The sequence below is a fragment of the Malania oleifera genome, chromosome 4 (genome assembly GCF_029873635.1).
Source record: "Malania oleifera isolate guangnan ecotype guangnan chromosome 4, ASM2987363v1, whole genome shotgun sequence".
In the NCBI taxonomy this organism is placed as follows: domain Eukaryota; kingdom Viridiplantae; phylum Streptophyta; class Magnoliopsida; order Santalales; family Ximeniaceae; genus Malania; species Malania oleifera.
The window spans coordinates 10,546,271-10,564,772 of record NC_080420.1 but is presented as its reverse complement, the minus strand read 5'-3'; the positions used below and the strand labels follow the sequence as shown (position 1 = coordinate 10,564,772).

General features: G+C 35.9%; 1 protein-coding gene and 1 long non-coding RNA gene across 2 annotated transcripts; one reads left to right on the top strand and one right to left on the bottom strand.

Annotated features, from left to right (window-relative positions):
• Positions 1–605: 605 nt before the first annotated feature.
• On the bottom strand, positions 606–2,184 carry LOC131153510 (peroxidase 27-like). The gene is made up of 4 exons (XM_058105853.1): positions 1,960–2,184; positions 1,673–1,858; positions 1,276–1,441; positions 606–1,012 (listed from the first exon to the last, which is right to left on the bottom strand). Exons 1-4 carry the CDS (start codon positions 2,182–2,184, stop codon positions 606–608), a joined length of 984 nt encoding a protein of 327 aa, XP_057961836.1.
• Positions 2,185–11,423: 9,239 nt separating this feature from the next.
• Positions 11,424–17,096, top strand: LOC131153365 (uncharacterized). Its single transcript, XR_009136216.1, has 3 exons — positions 11,424–11,691; positions 16,476–16,565; positions 16,803–17,096. It is a non-coding gene; the product is annotated as an uncharacterized LOC131153365 (long non-coding RNA).
• Positions 17,097–18,502: the final 1,406 nt, after the last annotated feature.

The window sequence follows — 18,502 nt, the reverse complement described above, 5'->3', positions numbered from 1 at the left end:
TGCTACAATTAGTGCCTTTGGGTAAGTTTCTATGCAGATAATTTTGGAAAAAAGTGTTCATTTTTTATTACTTGCTACTTGTGCAAGTGCAATAAGGAAATGGTTGATCAATTTTTACCTAGCAATTACTCCCACAAAACTTTGTCATTTATAGCTTCACTGGATTACGCCATACACCCTTACAAGGCTTCACTTCTGCAGGCTAATTTTTGCACCTATGTCCCTTCCCTTATAGTTTAGCTCTCTTTTATGTTTCTATATTTATTGCAAGTTGAGCCCTAGTTTGATGCTTCATTATTATTTTTTTCCTTCTAATACAATCACATCAATTTTCAATACAAAAAAAATCTACAAAAGCATGGGAGACATGCTTCCTTTATCCATTGCATCATTATTACGTTTACAAATCTTTCCCAAAGAAAGAATTACATAGTCTCAAAAACATTTCACTACTTAGCAACTTTGAAATATTCAAATTTGATACCCAAACAAAATAAATCATCTTGTAATAAAAATGAAATAAGTAAAACGAAACAAATGTAAGAGGCAAAAGTACAATCCTAAAAGCAAATAATGGAGTTTGAACTTTATCAAATAAACCCTAATTAGTTCACCATAGCACACTGTTTTCGAATTTCCCCTGTATTACCAGTGAGGATTCCAATCCTTCCCATGTTCACCATCGACACACCAAAGTCCTTGAAGAATGTTGATCCATGGGTCGTGGCTTGAAGTTTAACGTACGCTTTGGTCTCACTGTCATCAAGAAGAGCCGCATCTGATTGAAAAAGGCCCCTTCTTTTGCTCACAAGTTTGTAATAGTTTTCATCAAATGTCTTGAAACTTCCTGGATCCATCTCCACAAGAGAATTCGCATCTCCAGGCTTGCATTTTCTTCTCAACTTTGGTATGTAGTTGGAATCCAAACTAGGGTCGGAATCTCCTTTTCCAGTGAAGTTGTAAAGGCGGCTTGAGAAGGCGAAACAGTGAGAAGTCCCAATGGTGTGTCCACCTAGTCAAGAAAAGAGTTTTTTTCTTGTTATGCATGATCCATTATGCAAATATGAATGTAAAATAAAGAAGGGTGAAAAAGATCAGCATCTTCCGAGACATCTAATGTCTCAATCTCAGTCACATGTGTTTATTTAAATGTAAGTTCAATATACAATGAGTCAAGCACAAGACGCCCAATCCCAAGCTAGTTAAGCACAAGCCTTGTGCTTATAACTAACGAGAGTGTTGTTATAATTGTATATGCAATGCCAAAACATATACCTAATAGTACAACTAGGTCTTTTACGCTTAGACCCTTTTGTTGAAATCCCAACTTCATTTGCGTTATATTTGCGAATGGTGGTATCAAATTCCTCAAGGCTTCTGTAATGTTGGATACTCTTCCATCCCTTCGCCCAGTTTCAACTTCCCAAAATGGTCCTTTTACCTGCGAAAACAAAAAAAAATTAAAGGTTTCACTTCAATCTTTAACCATGATATAAAATATTTGATTTGGGTGCTATAAATTTAAAATTGTGTGAATTTGGACAAATTTTGATACAAAATTATATCAAGTTCTATTAAAATCCACTCAAATTCAAATTCTAGATATTAAATTCATGTTTCCAAATGCAAGGTAAGAAAGTTAAGTAGAAGAGATTCAATCATAATATCTCACCGCAACCATTGCATCCCTAGCGACAAGAGCTAGGATATCGGCACAAGAAACCACCCCGGGGCATGCTTTTTCTAATGCAGTCTTAACTTTATCTATAATTTGGAATCCTCTCAGACTTTGATTTGGAATTGCATCTTTTTCAGCTTGTCGGATTGAAGAATTTAACAGCACTGAGCCATCACAACCCTGCATAGTAAACAATTTTAAAAGCTACATACACTCTCAATCACATACCCTAAAAAATGTAAAAAGATTTTTCAAAAAATGAGGCATTCTCATTCACTAACCCTAACAAAACAGTCATGAAAATGCATTCTGAGCAAAGGGGCCGCAAGAGTAGGTGCCACTGACATGGCCTTATTAACAGTGTCCCTAACAATGGCCTCTGCCTTAGGGCATGTACTTGAGTAAAACCCTACAGTCAAGCCCTGTGCATTGACCAAGTGAGACGCCAAGGGCAGAAAGATAATCAAACGGAGAAAGAAAAATGTGAAAAGCTGCAAAGCAGACATTTCTCAAACTAAAGACAGGGCTATGAAGCACTGATGCACTATTGCATTTGGATTGTACCGATGCACTATTGAACACATGAGCTCGCTTATATACATGATCACCCAATGACCTTTCGACTATTATATATCCACTTGGGTTAGCTGTCATTACATGGCATCCATAGATTTGTTAATGCTAACTTCATAGATCCTTGCGTATAAAATTTGAATACAATTCTTTAAGCTTTTGATCTGGGCCTAGTCATCAATTATATAAGATTGGAGAGAAGGGTTGAACGTGTTGTTTCATGAAGAGTTCGCATAATTGAATCTTAATTTGTCAATGGAAACTCGATGTGCCACAATAGGATAAGCACGAGGGCAACTTGCATTTGCAGTTAATTAAAACTGTTCATACTGTGGATCAGGCCATGCTCTGTTTCTATGTATGGAACTACAGAGAAGAGTTGACTTACCAAAGAGAGAGAGAGAAAGGGAGAGAAGAGTTGACATTGCTGGTAGTAACATGTCTAGATCATGTGTTGGTTCAAATTTAAGTGGCTAATTATTTAAGGCTGCATGCATTTGAATAAGATTGAAATTCCCAATTCGAAGATGACAATAAGTGACAAGGCATGTTCATGGATGGCGCCATTAATTAACGAATTAACGACCTTTTGAATTTTACTGTAGGTTGTTGTTTATGTCCATAGCTAGGCTGTATAATGTGTTCTGCCCATAAGGGCCTAACTCCTCTCCAGTTATTCAAATCATGAACTCATCCTGGTGGTCTGCCATCACATTGAAGTATTATAATGCTAGCAGAAAGGGATTTGATGCAATTTACAAAACAGTTAAAGGGGTATTATGTAATTATATATATTTGGAAGTATAACTGTACAAGGGGCCATTTGATTAGTATAACATTTATTGGTTTGCTTGGTTGGGTGGAATACTTATTTTTTAAAATAAGATGATATATAGTTTGAAGTTTGGAAATTGACGGAATAACTATTCTTGGTGCTTTTTTAATTATTTCATTTAATATGTAAATAAATCATATTCTCATGATGAAATTTGAAAATAATTATTCATTACCTATTCTTTATTTAAAGACTCATAAAAAGTTTCACATTGTCATTTGTTTTATAATAACAATATAATTTCTTATATAACTAATTGTAACTAATTTATAATAATTAATTTATTTTTAGGACCATCAGCGGCTGCTCCTACACAAAAAATATCATCTGCCTACTTCTAGATGTTGCACTTTCAGAGCTTATAATTGAAGTGATTCATCTGCGAGTCTGGTCTGTTGATTGAGGCTCCAGTAGGTAGCCGCTCGAGGAATAGACATTTTTTGAACCAAATGTAACCTTCACATTACACGAAATTAATGTGATGTCAATGACACTTTGTTTCATTTGTTTAGCTTGGAACTCCAAAATAATTAGGTAATAATTTTACATGTCTCGAAGATAAAATCATGTTTAACTAACCTTTGACTCTAGTAGGCATCGGATATTACATTAGTGAGACTAAAATGGTCCCTATATTTAGCAAGATTATACAAATTAATCATTGTTATCAAATAATCCATGATCGGGTCATTTAAATCGGGCTTGTAGGTAGGTGATAATGATCCAATCTAGTAGGACAAAAAGTCAAATGGATTTGGGTATGGTAATCCATTGCTTTTTGTAAATAGTATGGACTTTAAAATTTTTTCTTTTTGATGGATGTCCTTTAATATTTAAATTAGAAAATGTTTCGATAGAACATCAATAAGTTAAGATAATGAATGTCATATTCCTTTATAGTTTTACTTAGATATATTTACATATTAAAGAAAAAAATAGAGTCAATTTATTAAATTGGGTAGGTAAAGGCATTTACTGGTTTATAAATGGATTAAGGAGAGGACAACTAATTATAGTCTCGTATAACTACCTAGTTCAAATGAAACATATTAATTGTGCATGAGTTCTCACCTCCTATTAAAGGACTTGGATGAAGCAATGTGAGTTCTCTAGGTAACCTCTTGGTTATAAAATATGCTCATTAAGGAATGGGACTAAAGGTGTAGGAAGTTTGAAATATAAGAATAACATAAATGGGACTAAGGTGCATAAAGAGGAAGTTTGATATATAAGAACAACATAAATCAAATTTATTGATTGACTTCTATAAATGCGGTTCTTGGATGTGGATGAGAGGTAGTGCTACATACAAGAAAGACGATGTACTAAAGGTTGCTAAGAGAGGGGAACCAGGCAGAGAGAATGATGTAAAGATATTGATGGCTTTAGAGAGAGAAGTTCTGGTTTAGAGAGAGAAATTTTCTAGGGAGAGTGAGGGCCAAAAGATCCCCAAATGAGGAGAGAAATGTGGAATTTATAGTGCTAATTATGTTAGAGATGGAGCTAGGAGACACAGCTGGAGACGCGTTGCAGGCTAGGAGTTGAGTTAGAAACACGGTGCATTTATCTACCATTAACCTCTCCGTTGTAACTTCCATTCATGATTGATTTTATTTTAATTGTCATTTTAATTCCAAACCTATAAATAGAGGGTTGTGGAAGATGTAATTGTGTGTGCAGATAGAGTGAGAAGCTCAGAGAGAGCAAAGAGGAAGAAGGGAGGAAGAGAGAGAGAGAGTGTGTGTGAGAGTTGTAATTTTTCTGGCGATAGTGAATATTTGGTGTGTGCTCCGTGGACGTAGGTCGTTATTGACCGAACCACGTTAAATTTTTTGTGTCACTTTGATCTGGAAGCTCACATGTTCCTAACAAGTGGTATTAGAGCCAGGTTGAAGCAAAAAAGCTAGATCGGAAGTGATCCCAAAATCAAAGCTTTGTCCAGTGGATCGAAACCAAGTTTTGAGGGCACCATCGTATTCAACTCACCGAGATGAAGAGAATCGTGCAAACTAGAGCTCGAAAGGAGTTCAGTAGAAGCCTCACGCACTATGCCGGAGTAGGACGCTACGCCACGCGCCAGTTGACTCCCCGACCCGACCCGAAAGATCACTTAAACCCGGGTTAACCCGAGATCCGATTCCTAACCCGGGTCCAACCCTTCGCCTCAACGCCATGCCAGTGTGCCATGTTAGCGAGGGCCACGTCAACAGAGGTGCCACGTCAGATGGAGGTGCCACGACAGTAGAGGTGCCATGTCAACACGTCGCTGCCACGTCAGACCACTGCCACATCAGCAGGTGGGCCCCACCCTACCACATCAGCTGCCACTTAATCAATGGGCCCCGCATTACCACGTCAATGAGTGGACCCCACGACCACGTCAACAGGTGCCACGTTAGCAAGTTTGACCAGGTTTGACCAAACTTTGACTGAGCTTTTTGGAGTTATTTTGGGTCTGTTTTTTTAGCAACTTGAACCATTTCTAGGGTTTTCGATCATTATGGATCCAACCACACTATCCATTTAAGCTAATTCCATATCTAGATCATAGAATCGAGATGTCGAATCAAAAGAGCTCAAAAATCAAAATGTTCAACGGAAACAATTTCGGTTTCTGGAAGATGCAGATAGAAGATTATTTGTTTGGAAAAGAATTGCACTTACCGTTGAAGGGTAAGCCAACATCCATGAATGAGGACGAGTGGGAGTTTCTTGATCGAAAAGCCCTCGAAGCCATCAGAATGACGTTGTTGAAATCTGTGGCATTCAATATCAAGCATATAACATCCACCAAGTCTTTGATGGATGTGCTCTCTAACATGTACGAGTAGCTTTCAGCCGCAAACAAGGTACATCTCATGAAAAGACTATTTATGATGAGCATGTCTGCAGGTGAAAGTTTCAGCAGGCATTTGAATAACTTCAATGAGTTGTATGATCAACTCGCCTTAGTCGGGATAACGTTTGATAATGAGATTTGGGCCCTACTGATTCTCAGTCAGTTGCCTGAAAGTTGGAATGGTGTCATTACTGCCATCAGTAGCTCTATAGGAAAATCGAAGCTTGTATACGATGAAGTCATTAGCATGATTTTGACGGAGGAAATAAGAATGCAGCCAAACCATAGCTCTACTTTGAGTTCAGCCCTGAACATGGAGAGTCGAGGCAGAGGAAATAGGCATAGACAATCAAACAGTCGCGGCAGATCTAGGCCTAGGTGGTCTAAATCCAGAAATCCCAGAGGTACTCAAGACACAGGTTCCTAGAACATAAAAGTTATTGAGTGCTAGAACTGTGGAAAAGTTGGTCATTACAAGAACCAGTGCAGGATTCAGAAGAAAGAATTCGAGACGAGGGCAAAGACAGAAGCAAATATTGCTTCTAAAAATGATGAAATGTTGATCTGCTCTTTGGAGAGTAAGCGGGAGTCTTGGGTCTTAGACTCCGGAGCCTCATTTCATGCCACATGCTACAGAGATTACCTAGAGGAGTACACACCAGGTAATTTTGGTAAGGTGTACCTTGGCAACGATCAACCTTGCGACGTAACCGGCAAGGGAGTTGTGAAGATCAATATAAACGAGTCAGTATGGAACCTGAAGGATGTTAAGTATATTCTAGACCTAAGAAAGAATTTGATCTCAGTTGGTCGGCTAGCAGATAAGGGATACACGAAGAAATTCATTGGCGATGAATGGAAAGTTTCAAAGGGTGTACTAACGATTACGCGAGGTAAGAAAATCGGAACACTTTTTCTAACCTCCAATGCCTCCATGTCAATTTCAGTACAGATTGACATGTGTGAGGATAGTATAGTGGGGAAATAGAAGAGGGTTAGTTTCTAGATAAACACTCATGCCGCAAAGAAGAAGGGACTAAAACTGGTCCACTCAAAATGTGTCGGGACACATCAACAGAATACCGAGAATCCTAAGGTGGAGGAACCAGTGGAGCAGATCGTCGCACCACCGTCTCCTACTCCAGCTTCGGAGCTTAGGAGATATACTCAGTCCCATGTACCAGATAGTAGGTATATTGATTACTTACTTCCTACAGATGGAGGAGAGCCCGAATGCTATGATGAAGCATGTCAGGTGGCAGATACGAGCAAGTGGGAGCTTACGATGAAGGATGAGATGAAGTCCCTCACCTCCAACAGAACGTGGAAGTTGCCCAAAGGCCTTCACAACAAGTGGGTGTACAGAATCGAAGAGGAGCATGACGGCTCCAGAAAGTACAAGTCTCGGTTGTTAGTCAAAGAATTTGAATAGAAGGAAGGGATTGACTACACTGGCATCTTTACACCAGTTGTGAAGTTAACAGCCATCAGATTAGTCCGCAGAAATCGAGCAGACAGAAAGGTGATGACTACGGAGAAACTGAATTTGTGTTCAACTTCAGTTGGTCTTCATGCTTGAAGACACATATTTTGAGCACATCATTTATTCATGATATTGGTTGAGGAGGCGTCTCTGTCTCCAAGTGGGAGATTGTTAGAGATAGATCTAGGAGACACAACTGGAGACACGTTGCAAGCTAGGAGCTAAGTCAGAAATGCGGTGCATTTATCCACCATTAACCTCTCCGTTGTAACTTCCATTCATTATTGATTTAATTTTAATTGTTATTTAAATTCCAAGCCCTATAAATAGAGGGTTGTGGAAGATGTAATTGTGTGTGCAGATAGAGTGAGAAGCTCAGAGAGAGTAGAGAGGAAGAAGGGAGGAAGAGAGAGAGAGAGAGAGAGAGAGAGAGAGTGTGTGAGAGTTGTAATTTTTCTGGTGATAGTGAATATTTGGTATGTACTCCGTGGACGTAGGTCGTTATTGACTGAACCACGTTAAATCTTTGGTGTCACTTTGATCTGGATGCTCACAAGTTCCTAACAAATTAAAGGTGTGGTTATTATTCAACAAGAAAAGATGTGATAATATGGGTTATTTAATGATAGAGCGGCACATGACTAGAAAGAGATTAAGGAAATGCCACATGACATAAGTAGCACTTGACTTGGCTAAGGAAAGATTAAGGAGAGTGGACTGCCCTTAACGAACCCCAATTTGGGCCCTGCAAGTCAAATCTCTCTATAACACCCAAGAATTCAGGATTGATCAGGAGATCCACCACGTGCCTCGTGATCAATCCCGACCATGCACTAAGCGTGTAACTCCTATAAAAACAATTGTAAGATTAGAAGTTAATTGAGTAAGCAATTAATATGTGATTGTAGACTGTGATTAATATTATAGTTAGACAAAGACATAAAAAAAGGTATTTAAAATTTTTTTGTTCTTTTTTTTTTCCCAAGTTTTCCCTTCATTGTATTTCTAATACATTTTATTCCAAAAATCAAACATGACATAATAGTAATAGTGATAAAAGCAATTTTTGTAAATGGCACAATATAACAACCACTAAAGTGCCTTTTTGATTAGCAAGGCTACTTCAAAGAAATTTAGGGAGGGGGGGGGGGGGGGAGAAAAGAAAAAAGGGCTACTAACATTTGGAAGCACAAATTTGAAACAAAAATTAAAATTGTGACATTAGAAAATGTTTAATACAAAATTATGTAAATTTAGTCACAAATGTCATGCCTAAAAATAAATAAACAAAATGAATGGAGCAAATATTGAATCCATTGAACAATAAAAAATAGTGGAATTATTCTCTATCGTTTTGCCCTCATTTCAACTGTAAATCTCTAATTTATTCTCCTGATCTACTATAATTCAAGGGATGTAGAAGCTTGATCTAGGAATTTGGTGTAGTTTTTGGGGAAAATAAGATCTTAAAGCCAATGAATTTTGATTTAAGGGCGGGACGTTTGTTTTTCTTTTTCATATAATATTTTTTAGAGTTACGGTTGAAAAATTTTTTAGAGTGAAAGTGGAGTGAAAACTCAAGTCATCCTCAGAAATGTAAGACTCTTTTGTCTCTTATAAGATGAAGATAAGTAGGATATAAAATTGTATTCCTAGAAAGGGGGAAAAAAAAGGGAAAAGTGAATAGATACAAATTAGAAAAGAGAAGGAGGAGATAAGAAAAGGTATATCAAAGGCAAAGAAAGGTAAAAGACAAGGAAAGAGAAGGGTAAAGTGGCTTTGGGTCATTTAGTGTTGATTCGAATGCGCAATGGAAACACACACAACTCAAATTTGGAACAAATAATGCAAGCAACCAACGAATATACGAAACAATCACTCACAAAGAGAATAAAGGAAAGCAATAAATTATCAATGACACAAGAAATTACATGACTCGGAAATTTTCCTACGTCCACGGGAGCAAGCGGCTGATTTTCACTATCAGATCGTCAAGCTTACATCAAGGGTTACAAATACAAATTATATATCAACCCTAGGCGTATAGAAGACTTAGAATACATCTAAACCACACCTGTAACAAATCCTAGAGGAAAAACCTCTGAACCCCCAAATCTACTAATCACCAAATTAAAAAATTTGTAACTTGCGCCTAACAAAACCGTTGATGGTTAGGCAAACCGTTGACAATTAAATATTGAGAGTTGTTTATGTTGTAGACTAAAACCATCGACAATTTCCTTGAAACCTTCGATGATTATCTCCCAATGCTGAAACCGTCGATTATCGTCGACCAAACAATCGATGGTTTGATCCTACAACTAGCTTTCTTATTCTTTGCATCAGTATGCTTTCTTGGCACTTGCGTTCCACTAAAATATGAGTCACATCTCCAAAAATTTCCACCTTGGTGAATATCCACCACTTAGGAGAAATATGAAAGCATAACCAGCTGCTCTACCCAAGACAGTAGATTGGAATCGCCTCCCATCTGGCACTTGGAGACGTTAACCAAGTCCAAGCAATACTTGAACTTGTTTATGGCAACAAGAACTCCACCTGGCTGAATACCTAGCTCATTGAACGATCCTTTAAACCACAATGCTACCTTGGTAGCCACAGCCACTACTAAGTACTCCAAGTTAGTTATTGAAAGTGCAACCTCAGACTGTACCTTCGACTTCTAACAAATAGGCACTCCCACAACATACCCTATTGTAGACCTCCCGTTATCCAAGTCCCCTACATAGTCTGAACCTACGAATCTCACAACTGACAAATTGCTCTGTTACCCACTGAAACACCCCATTGCACTCACTATAAGAAAACTAATTTTTAGTGACAAGAGTATTAGTGACGGTTTGAATTTCGTCACTAAAAGTGCGGTATTAGTGACAGTTTGGTTTTGACAACCATCACTAATACAACACTTTTAGTGACGAAATTCAAACCATCACTAATACTTCAATTACTAAAAACTAGTTTTCCCGCTCAAATCATCACAGAAAATCACTTTTCGAGCAAAAACCATCCCGGAAAAATTTTTGTGACGATTCTTGGGGTATTAGTGACGAATTCAATGTGTCACTAAAAGACACTTATTAGTAATGGTTAATAAACCGTCATTAATAGTATTGTACTAGTAAAAAAATTCAACAATATTAGTGATGGTTTAGAAACCGACACTAATAGTATGTTATTAGTGACGATTTTCATAAATCATCACTAAGTCTAGCATTAGCGACGAATGTTGTTAGCCGTCACTAAATAGTGTTTTTTTATTTAAAAAATATAAAAAAAAATTATTTAAACATATTAGTGATGATTTGAAAATTCATCGCTAGTAGTCTATTATTAGTGACGGTTTTTCATAAACCGTCACTAATAGTTTTTTTTTTTTATTTTAAAAATATATATACATAATTTATTTTATTATATTAGCGACGATTTGTAAATTCATCACTATTAATATGTCATTAGTAAAGATTTATAAAAATCGTCACTAATAACTGACTATTAGTGATGAATGGTATTAGCCGTCACTAATAGTATTTTTTATTTTAAAAATAAAAAAATAAATTATTTTAATAATATTAGTGACCGTTTGAAAATTCGTTACTAATAATAAGATATTAGTGACGATTTAGGAAAACCGTCAATAATAGTATTTTTATTTTAAAAAATATAAAAATAATTTATTTAACTATATTTGTGATGATTTGGAGATTCTTCGCTAATAATATGATACTAGTGACAGTTTATGAAATCCGTCACTAATAACAGACTATTAGCAACGAATATTTTTAACCGTCACTAATAGTATTTTTATTTTAAAAATAGAAAAATAAATTATTTAACTATAGTAGTGACGGTTTTTAAAATCGTCACTAATAATCATTTATTAGTGACGATTTTCAAAACAGTTAGTAATAGTATTTTGTATTTAAAAAATTAAAAACAATTTATTTTACTAATAGTAACGGTTTAAAACCGTCACTGAGCAAAATTACCCTCTCCGCACGATTTCCTCAATTTCCCTCATTTCCCTCACATTTCTCCCTCCTTTCCCAATCTCCCTTTTTAACCTAATCTCCCGCGTCGATCCCCCCTCCTTTCCCTCCTCCTTCCTTTCTTCTTTCCGGCCTGTGCACGTCCTCTCCAACCATCGTCACTGCCACCGTTGCCATTGTCGTTGCTTCCCGTCGCCGCCGTTGCTTCCTGCCGTTGTTGCTTCCTGCTGCTCACCTAAGGTCATTCCGCCAACTCGGAAGCTCAACTAGCAGGTTCTTCTTCTTCTTCTTCTTCTTCTTCTGGTTTGTGATTGCTCTTTTTTTTTTTTTTTTTTTCTAATTGTCTTTCTTTGCATTTATGTTTTTGATATGGTCCTCCAGCCTGCATTCTCTTTGGGTTGTGTTGTTTTCACCCACAATGCAACCTTGAAATTCTTAGCTTTGAATGAAAAATCCGAATTTTTATTGCATAATCCTTTTCTGCTTCCATTTTTTTTCCCCAAAAAAGTAACTCCCTTTATTTTTTGAGAATACGAAGTTATTTTGAAAGTAAGAATTGAATTCCGACATGGGGAAAGTAAGAATTGAATTCCAACATGGGTTCTTCGATTTCGCCACTTGAAGCTTCCAAGAGTGGCAACTTCTCTGAGCTTGTGTATTGCAAATCCTAAATTTAGGGGCTGGCCGATGTTTAATTTATTTTAATTTTTTTTGTGCGTGTTTTCAAATGGTTAGAATTCTTTTTTTTTTTTTTAAAATCACTGATCTGGGTTTTTAAACCATGCACAACAGTATTGCCAAACTTTTCTGCAAATGATCTCATGAGTGTTTTCTCCGAATAGCTGGCTTGCATTGTGTGGTGAGCAGAAGTCAATTTGTGGTTCTAAGGAGAGAACTGATTGTTTGTTATCATCCCTGTTCAGGAGATATTTGGCAGGAAAATAATTTTAAAGGGCAATTGAGAAGATATTCCACTTCTCTCTACTAGGCCTGTATTTATAGTGTTGGAAGTATTACATATATAGTGTGGTTAAACTTCCAATAAACAAAGAGAAAATGGGTAAAAATTTCTTTGCGGTAGTTTGTTGGAATGCTGGGGGCCAGATCTTATTTATGGTCAGGTTAAGTGCTATTGTCTTTTAGTTAACACTCCTATTAAAAATAAGTTGTTTCAAATAGCTCCAGCAGCTTGAAAAGTTGTCCAAAATGATAAGTTTTTTTATTATTTTTTTATTAAGGGAATATTTTAGCAGTCTAAAATTAAAATAAGTTTTCAATTAATGAGTGAATTGTTAAATAATATTTATTTTATTTATTTTAAGAAAATATTTTATGTTAATTTCCCACAAATTCTGTTTTTAGCAATAAATGACATTCGCTCTACATTTTTCAAACAGCAGAAGATTGCTGTGTAGTATGAAGATAAAAAAACAAATGCAGAATCCATTGAGTTTACAGAAAGCTGCGTGAAAGCTTCTTGAATTCTTCTTCTCTTTTTCTTATCTTCTCATTGTATACAGCAGAGTATATTTACACGAAAATTAAACAAAATAAAACTGAACGACAAAAAAAACTATACATGAACAATAAACTGTTAAGTGCTGCACGTGAAGTACAACTGCAGCAACTAACAAACAGCAACTAACAAACAGAATATGCAGAATATATTTTAACAGGCCCCTCAAGATGGAGTATGGATATTATGAATACCCATCTTGGATAAAATGTTGCTGAAAGGTTGAGAGCCCAGTGCCTTTGTAAAAATATCAGCCAATTGGCAAGTTGTCTTAACATGGTTGGTTTTGGTAACACCTGGCTAAATAATTTGTTGAATAAAATGACAATCCACTTCAATGTGTTTAGTTCTTTCATGATATACTGGATTAGCAGCAATATGGATGGCTGCTTTGTTGTCACAAAACAAAGAAACGGCTTGTGAATGAGGAATGTCAAGTTCACGAAAGAGTTGTAGCATCCAAACAATTTCAGAACATGCAGTACCCATGGCTCTGTATTCCAACTCTGCAGAAGAATGAGATACTATTGTCTGTTTCTTAGATTTCCAAGTCACAAGGGAATCACCTATTAAAACACAAATCCCTATTACTGATCGCCTAGTGTCAATACAATTGGCCCAATCAGAATCTGAAAAAACTTGCAGATTTGGTAAAGAAGAGTTGGAATAGAACAACCCTTGTGATGGTGCACCTTTAATATACCTTAAAACCCATAAGGCAGCATCAAGATGAGGTTTCCTTGGTTCATTCAAGAATTGACTGAGAACTTGTACTGAATAAGAAATATCAGGTCTTGTAACAGTGAGATAAAGCAATCTACCAATTAATCTTCTATAGTGAGTAATATCAGTCAATAAAACACACCTTCATATCGAGAGAGTTTTAAATGAGGATCCATTAGGAAATTTACTGGTTTTGCTGCTAACATGCTAGCATCTTCTAGCAAATCTAATGCATATTTTCGTTGACACACTGAAATTCCTTATTTTTCTTGAGAAATTTCCAACCCAAGGAAATATTTAAGAGAACCTAAGTCCTTCAATCTGAATTGAGCATTTAAAAATGATGTGAACTCTGAAATAGGTGATGCAGCATTAGAAACAAGCATAATATCATCCACATAAACCAGTAAAGCAATGAAAAAAGAGCTAGTTTTCTTGATGAACAAAGATTGGTCTGCTTCAGATTGAATAAAACCAACAGAAATTAGAGTAGTAGAAAGTTTGGAGAACCATTGCCTTGATGCCTGTTTTAGACCATAAAGAGATTTGTTTAAACGTAAAACTTGTGACTTTGATGAAGTATGATAGCCAGGAGGAAGAGTCATGTATACTTCTTCTTCAAGGTCCCCATGTAAAAAAGCATTATTTACATCTAGCTGATGCAAATACCAATTATTAATAGCTGCAAGAGCCAAAATTGACCTTACAGTGCTCATCTTGACAACCGGTGAAAAGGTTTCTTGATAGTCAATACCTTCACATTGCGTATAACCCTTTGCAACCAAACGAGCTTTATAACGCTCAATGCTACCATCAGCTTTATGTTTTACTTTATAAACCCACTTACATCCAATGGGTGTCTTACCTGCTGGTAGATTAGTGAGAGTCCATGTCTTATTTTCCTCAAAAGCCTTAATTTTAACATCCATAGCATCACACCAATGTGCAAACTTAGAAGCTTCTTAAAAACTACGAGGCTCATGATGTATGGATAATGCTAATGTGAAACATTTATGAGATGAAGACAAACGATGATAAGATATTACTGATGACTAGGGATATAATGTACCTGATGGACAAGAATCATTCTTGGAGTGGTCTGCAGCATAACAATGGAAATCTTTTAAATAACTTGCTTGTGTTCTGTTTCTGGTAGATCTTCGTGGAATGGAAGGAATATTAATAGGTGAAGGTGAATGACCTACAGAATTGAAAGAATTATCTACTGCAGATGACTCAATTGGATGTGTATCAGGTTCTGTGGAAACTGAAATTGGAAGTGTATCTGGGATAGGAAATATTGAAGATGGAACATTAGCATGAGGAGGACTGGAATGTGCTTGTGGATGATTCTGTGAGTTTGGACTATTGAAAATATTATCATGACATTCAAACTCAGATATAGGATTTGGGATTATTGTATTAGGAGATGGATCTGTGTGAAGCTGCTGTTTATTTGATGTAAAGGGAAAAATGTTTTCATGAAAAATCACATTACGAGATACAAATATTGTCTTTGAATGAAAATCATATAATTTCTAACCTTTAATGCCATGAGGACATCCAAGAAATATGCATGGTTTGGCTCGAGGATCAAATTTTGATCTGTTGTTACAGAGTTTTGATGCATAAAAAAGACATCCAAGAATGCGTAGGTGATCATATAAGGGTGGCTTTCCAAACAACATTTCATATGGTGATTTGTTTTTCAAAACTGAAGATGGTGTTCTATTAATCAAATATGTGGCTGTAAGTATACAATCCCCCCAAAATTTTAAAGGTAATGATGCTTGAAACATTAATGCTCGAGCAACATTTAATAAATGCTGATGTTTTCGTTCAACAACAGCATTTTGCTGGGGTGTTTCCACACAACTTAAATGATGAATAATTCCTTTTGATTGAAAAAATTCTTTCATATTGAACTCAGAACCATTATCTAATCTTAATATTTTTATTGTGGTGTCAAACTGAGTGGAAATTAATTGAACAAAATTCACCAAAATGGATTGAGTTTGAGATTTTTGTGCCATAAGAAATGTCCATGTACTTCGACTATAATCATCCACAATAGTCAAAAAATATTTAGAACCATCCATTGCACAAGCAGCGAAAGGACCCCAAATATCACAGTGTATCATTTCAAAAGGTTTTGTTGTATGAATTGAACTTACTTTGAATGACAACTTGTGTTGTTTTGCCAATGGACATATGTGACAGATATGAAGATTACTTTTATTTATTCTTGGAATACTAGTATGTAACAAAGATAGTTTGGAACTAGAAGGATGTCCCAAACGACAATGCCAACGATCTTGTTCAGACAAATTAGAATTCATACAATGAACTGAATATGGCATGTTGGTAGATTTTGATTCCGGAAGATCCTCAGATCCAGAAAACAGCAAGTAATAAAGTCCTTTAATTGCTTTACCCACTCCAATTATCTTTTTGCTCACAAGGTCCTGTATATAACAATGTGAAGAAGTAAAATACAACCGTAAATGTGAGTTGGAAGTTAACTTGCTAACTGAAAGAAGATTGAAATTAAATGCAGGGACACACAACACATCAGTTAAGCATAAATCATTTGAAAGCTTAACTGTACCAATATGGGTAGATTCAACTTTTTGTCCATTTGGCAATTGAACTTTAGATGTAATATGAGAACAAGAATGAAATACTGATGCTGAATGTATGATATGATCAGTAGCTCCTGTATCAATGATCCAAGGATTGGTTTTATCGGATTGAAACACAAAAAAAATACTAGGGAAAGATCTACCTGACATGGAAAGAGTTGTGCTATTGTTTACAGCAAAGGCAAATGATAAAGATGTTGAATTAGAAGTCTTGAGGAGACTTAAAAGCTGCTCACATTGCTCTGGAGTAAAAGGGCAAGAATTTGGTAAGTTTACTGAATCTTTATCTACAGAAACTTGATTAGCAGAAGTGGTGAATCTTGATGCTGACTTATTTTTGGTAAATTTGTAACCAGGAGGATAACCATGTAGTTTGTAACATTTTTCTGCTGTGTGATTCTCATAACCACAATGAGAACATGGCCCCTTTTGCTTGTTATATTTGTAATGTCTTTGCTGATGTGCATTTGAGGAAGAATAATTTTTACTCATCATTGCTGCAGATTCAATAGAAGACACATGCCCTGTAACAGCTCTTTGACGTTCTTCTTGAACAATCAGTGCATATACTTTGCCGATTGAAGGCAGAGGATCACTCAACAATATTTGTCTACGAATTTGTGAATATGTGTCATTTAACCCCATAAGAAATTGCAGCACATAATCTTCATGAGATGACTTTCCACAGGCACATCCTCGACCACAAACATATTTCTTAGTGGCTATGTAATCGGACAATTCATCCCACAAACCTTTCAGCCTAGTAAAATATGTTGTTACAGTTAGGTTTTCTTGCATACGATTGGAGATGTCTTTCTTTAATTGATAGAGACGTGGTCCATTTGATTGCTGAAAACGAACAACAAGATCATCCCAAAAATCTTTCGCAGATTCATGATACAAAACACTTGATGCTATGTCTCTGGAAACAACATTTAAGAGCCAAGAAAGAATCATTGTATTGCATTTTGACCAAGCTGCAAACAGAGGATCTTCATCCTTTGGCTTTGCTATTGTGCCATTTATGAAGCCAGATTTATTTTTAGCTGATAAAGCTAAAATTATGGCACGCCTCCAACTTGGGTAATCATCAGGTACAGTCAATTGCTGAGATACTAGAAGTGAACCAGAACTTTCACCATGATGCATGAAATATGGATTAGATGGATCAATTTCAGAGAATGAAACAGAAGTCATGATAAAAAAAACAAGAAGTAAATGAAATGCTGAATGTATCTTTCTTCAAAGAAAAATAGTGTACAAATTGGAAGGCTCTAATACCATTTTACAAACAGCAGAAGATTGCTGTGTAGTATGAAGATAAAAAAACAAATGCAGAATCCATTGAGTTTACAGAAAGCTGCGTGAAAGCTTCTTGAATTCTTCTTCTCTTTCTCTTATCTTCTCATTGTATACAGCAGAGTATATATACACGAAAATTAAACAAAATAAAACTGAACAACAAAAAAAACTATACATGAACAATAAACTGTTAAGTGCTGCACGTGAAGTACAACTATAGCAACTAACAAACAGCAACTAACAAACAGAATATGCAGAATATATTTTAACACTACATGCATATTTGTGTGATATTTATTAATATTGACATGCTTATATATTTTGTACGTGTTTTAGAGTAAGAAATTTTGAGTTCTAAATTTGTATTTGTATGAGTTTTAACAAAATGTAATATGATAAAAATTAAAATTGTATTGAGTTTTATTTAAATTCATAGAAATTCTAGTCTTGAGTCCTAAAATTTGTGCTTTCAAATCAAGACCATAAAGAGACAATATTTTGCTTATTTTCCTTAAGCAATAAAGGATGATTACTAAAAATAAATAAATAGGTTGAGAAAATCATTGTGGTAATGTTTGAGTAGAAACATAAATTATACTACTTTTAATTGTTATAGCGGAATCCAGCCTTTGGTCCAGTAGTCCATCTTCCCATTCTCGTTTATGGAGAAGGGGTTCGGGTCCTCAAGAAGTCATTTGATTTGTTGGTTTGGTTGTGCCTTTGCTGGTTGGGTTTCAGTTTTGGGTTGCTCTTGTCCAATAAAATCCCCTAAGCCCAACTTGCACTTCCTTCCCTTCGACCCCCTGCAATGTTGCGTCCATTGCCTTGTTGGAAACATTTGGGAAATGACCCCTTCAAACTGCCACCTGTAGATAATAGTGAAATTGCTTTTGCCTACTCA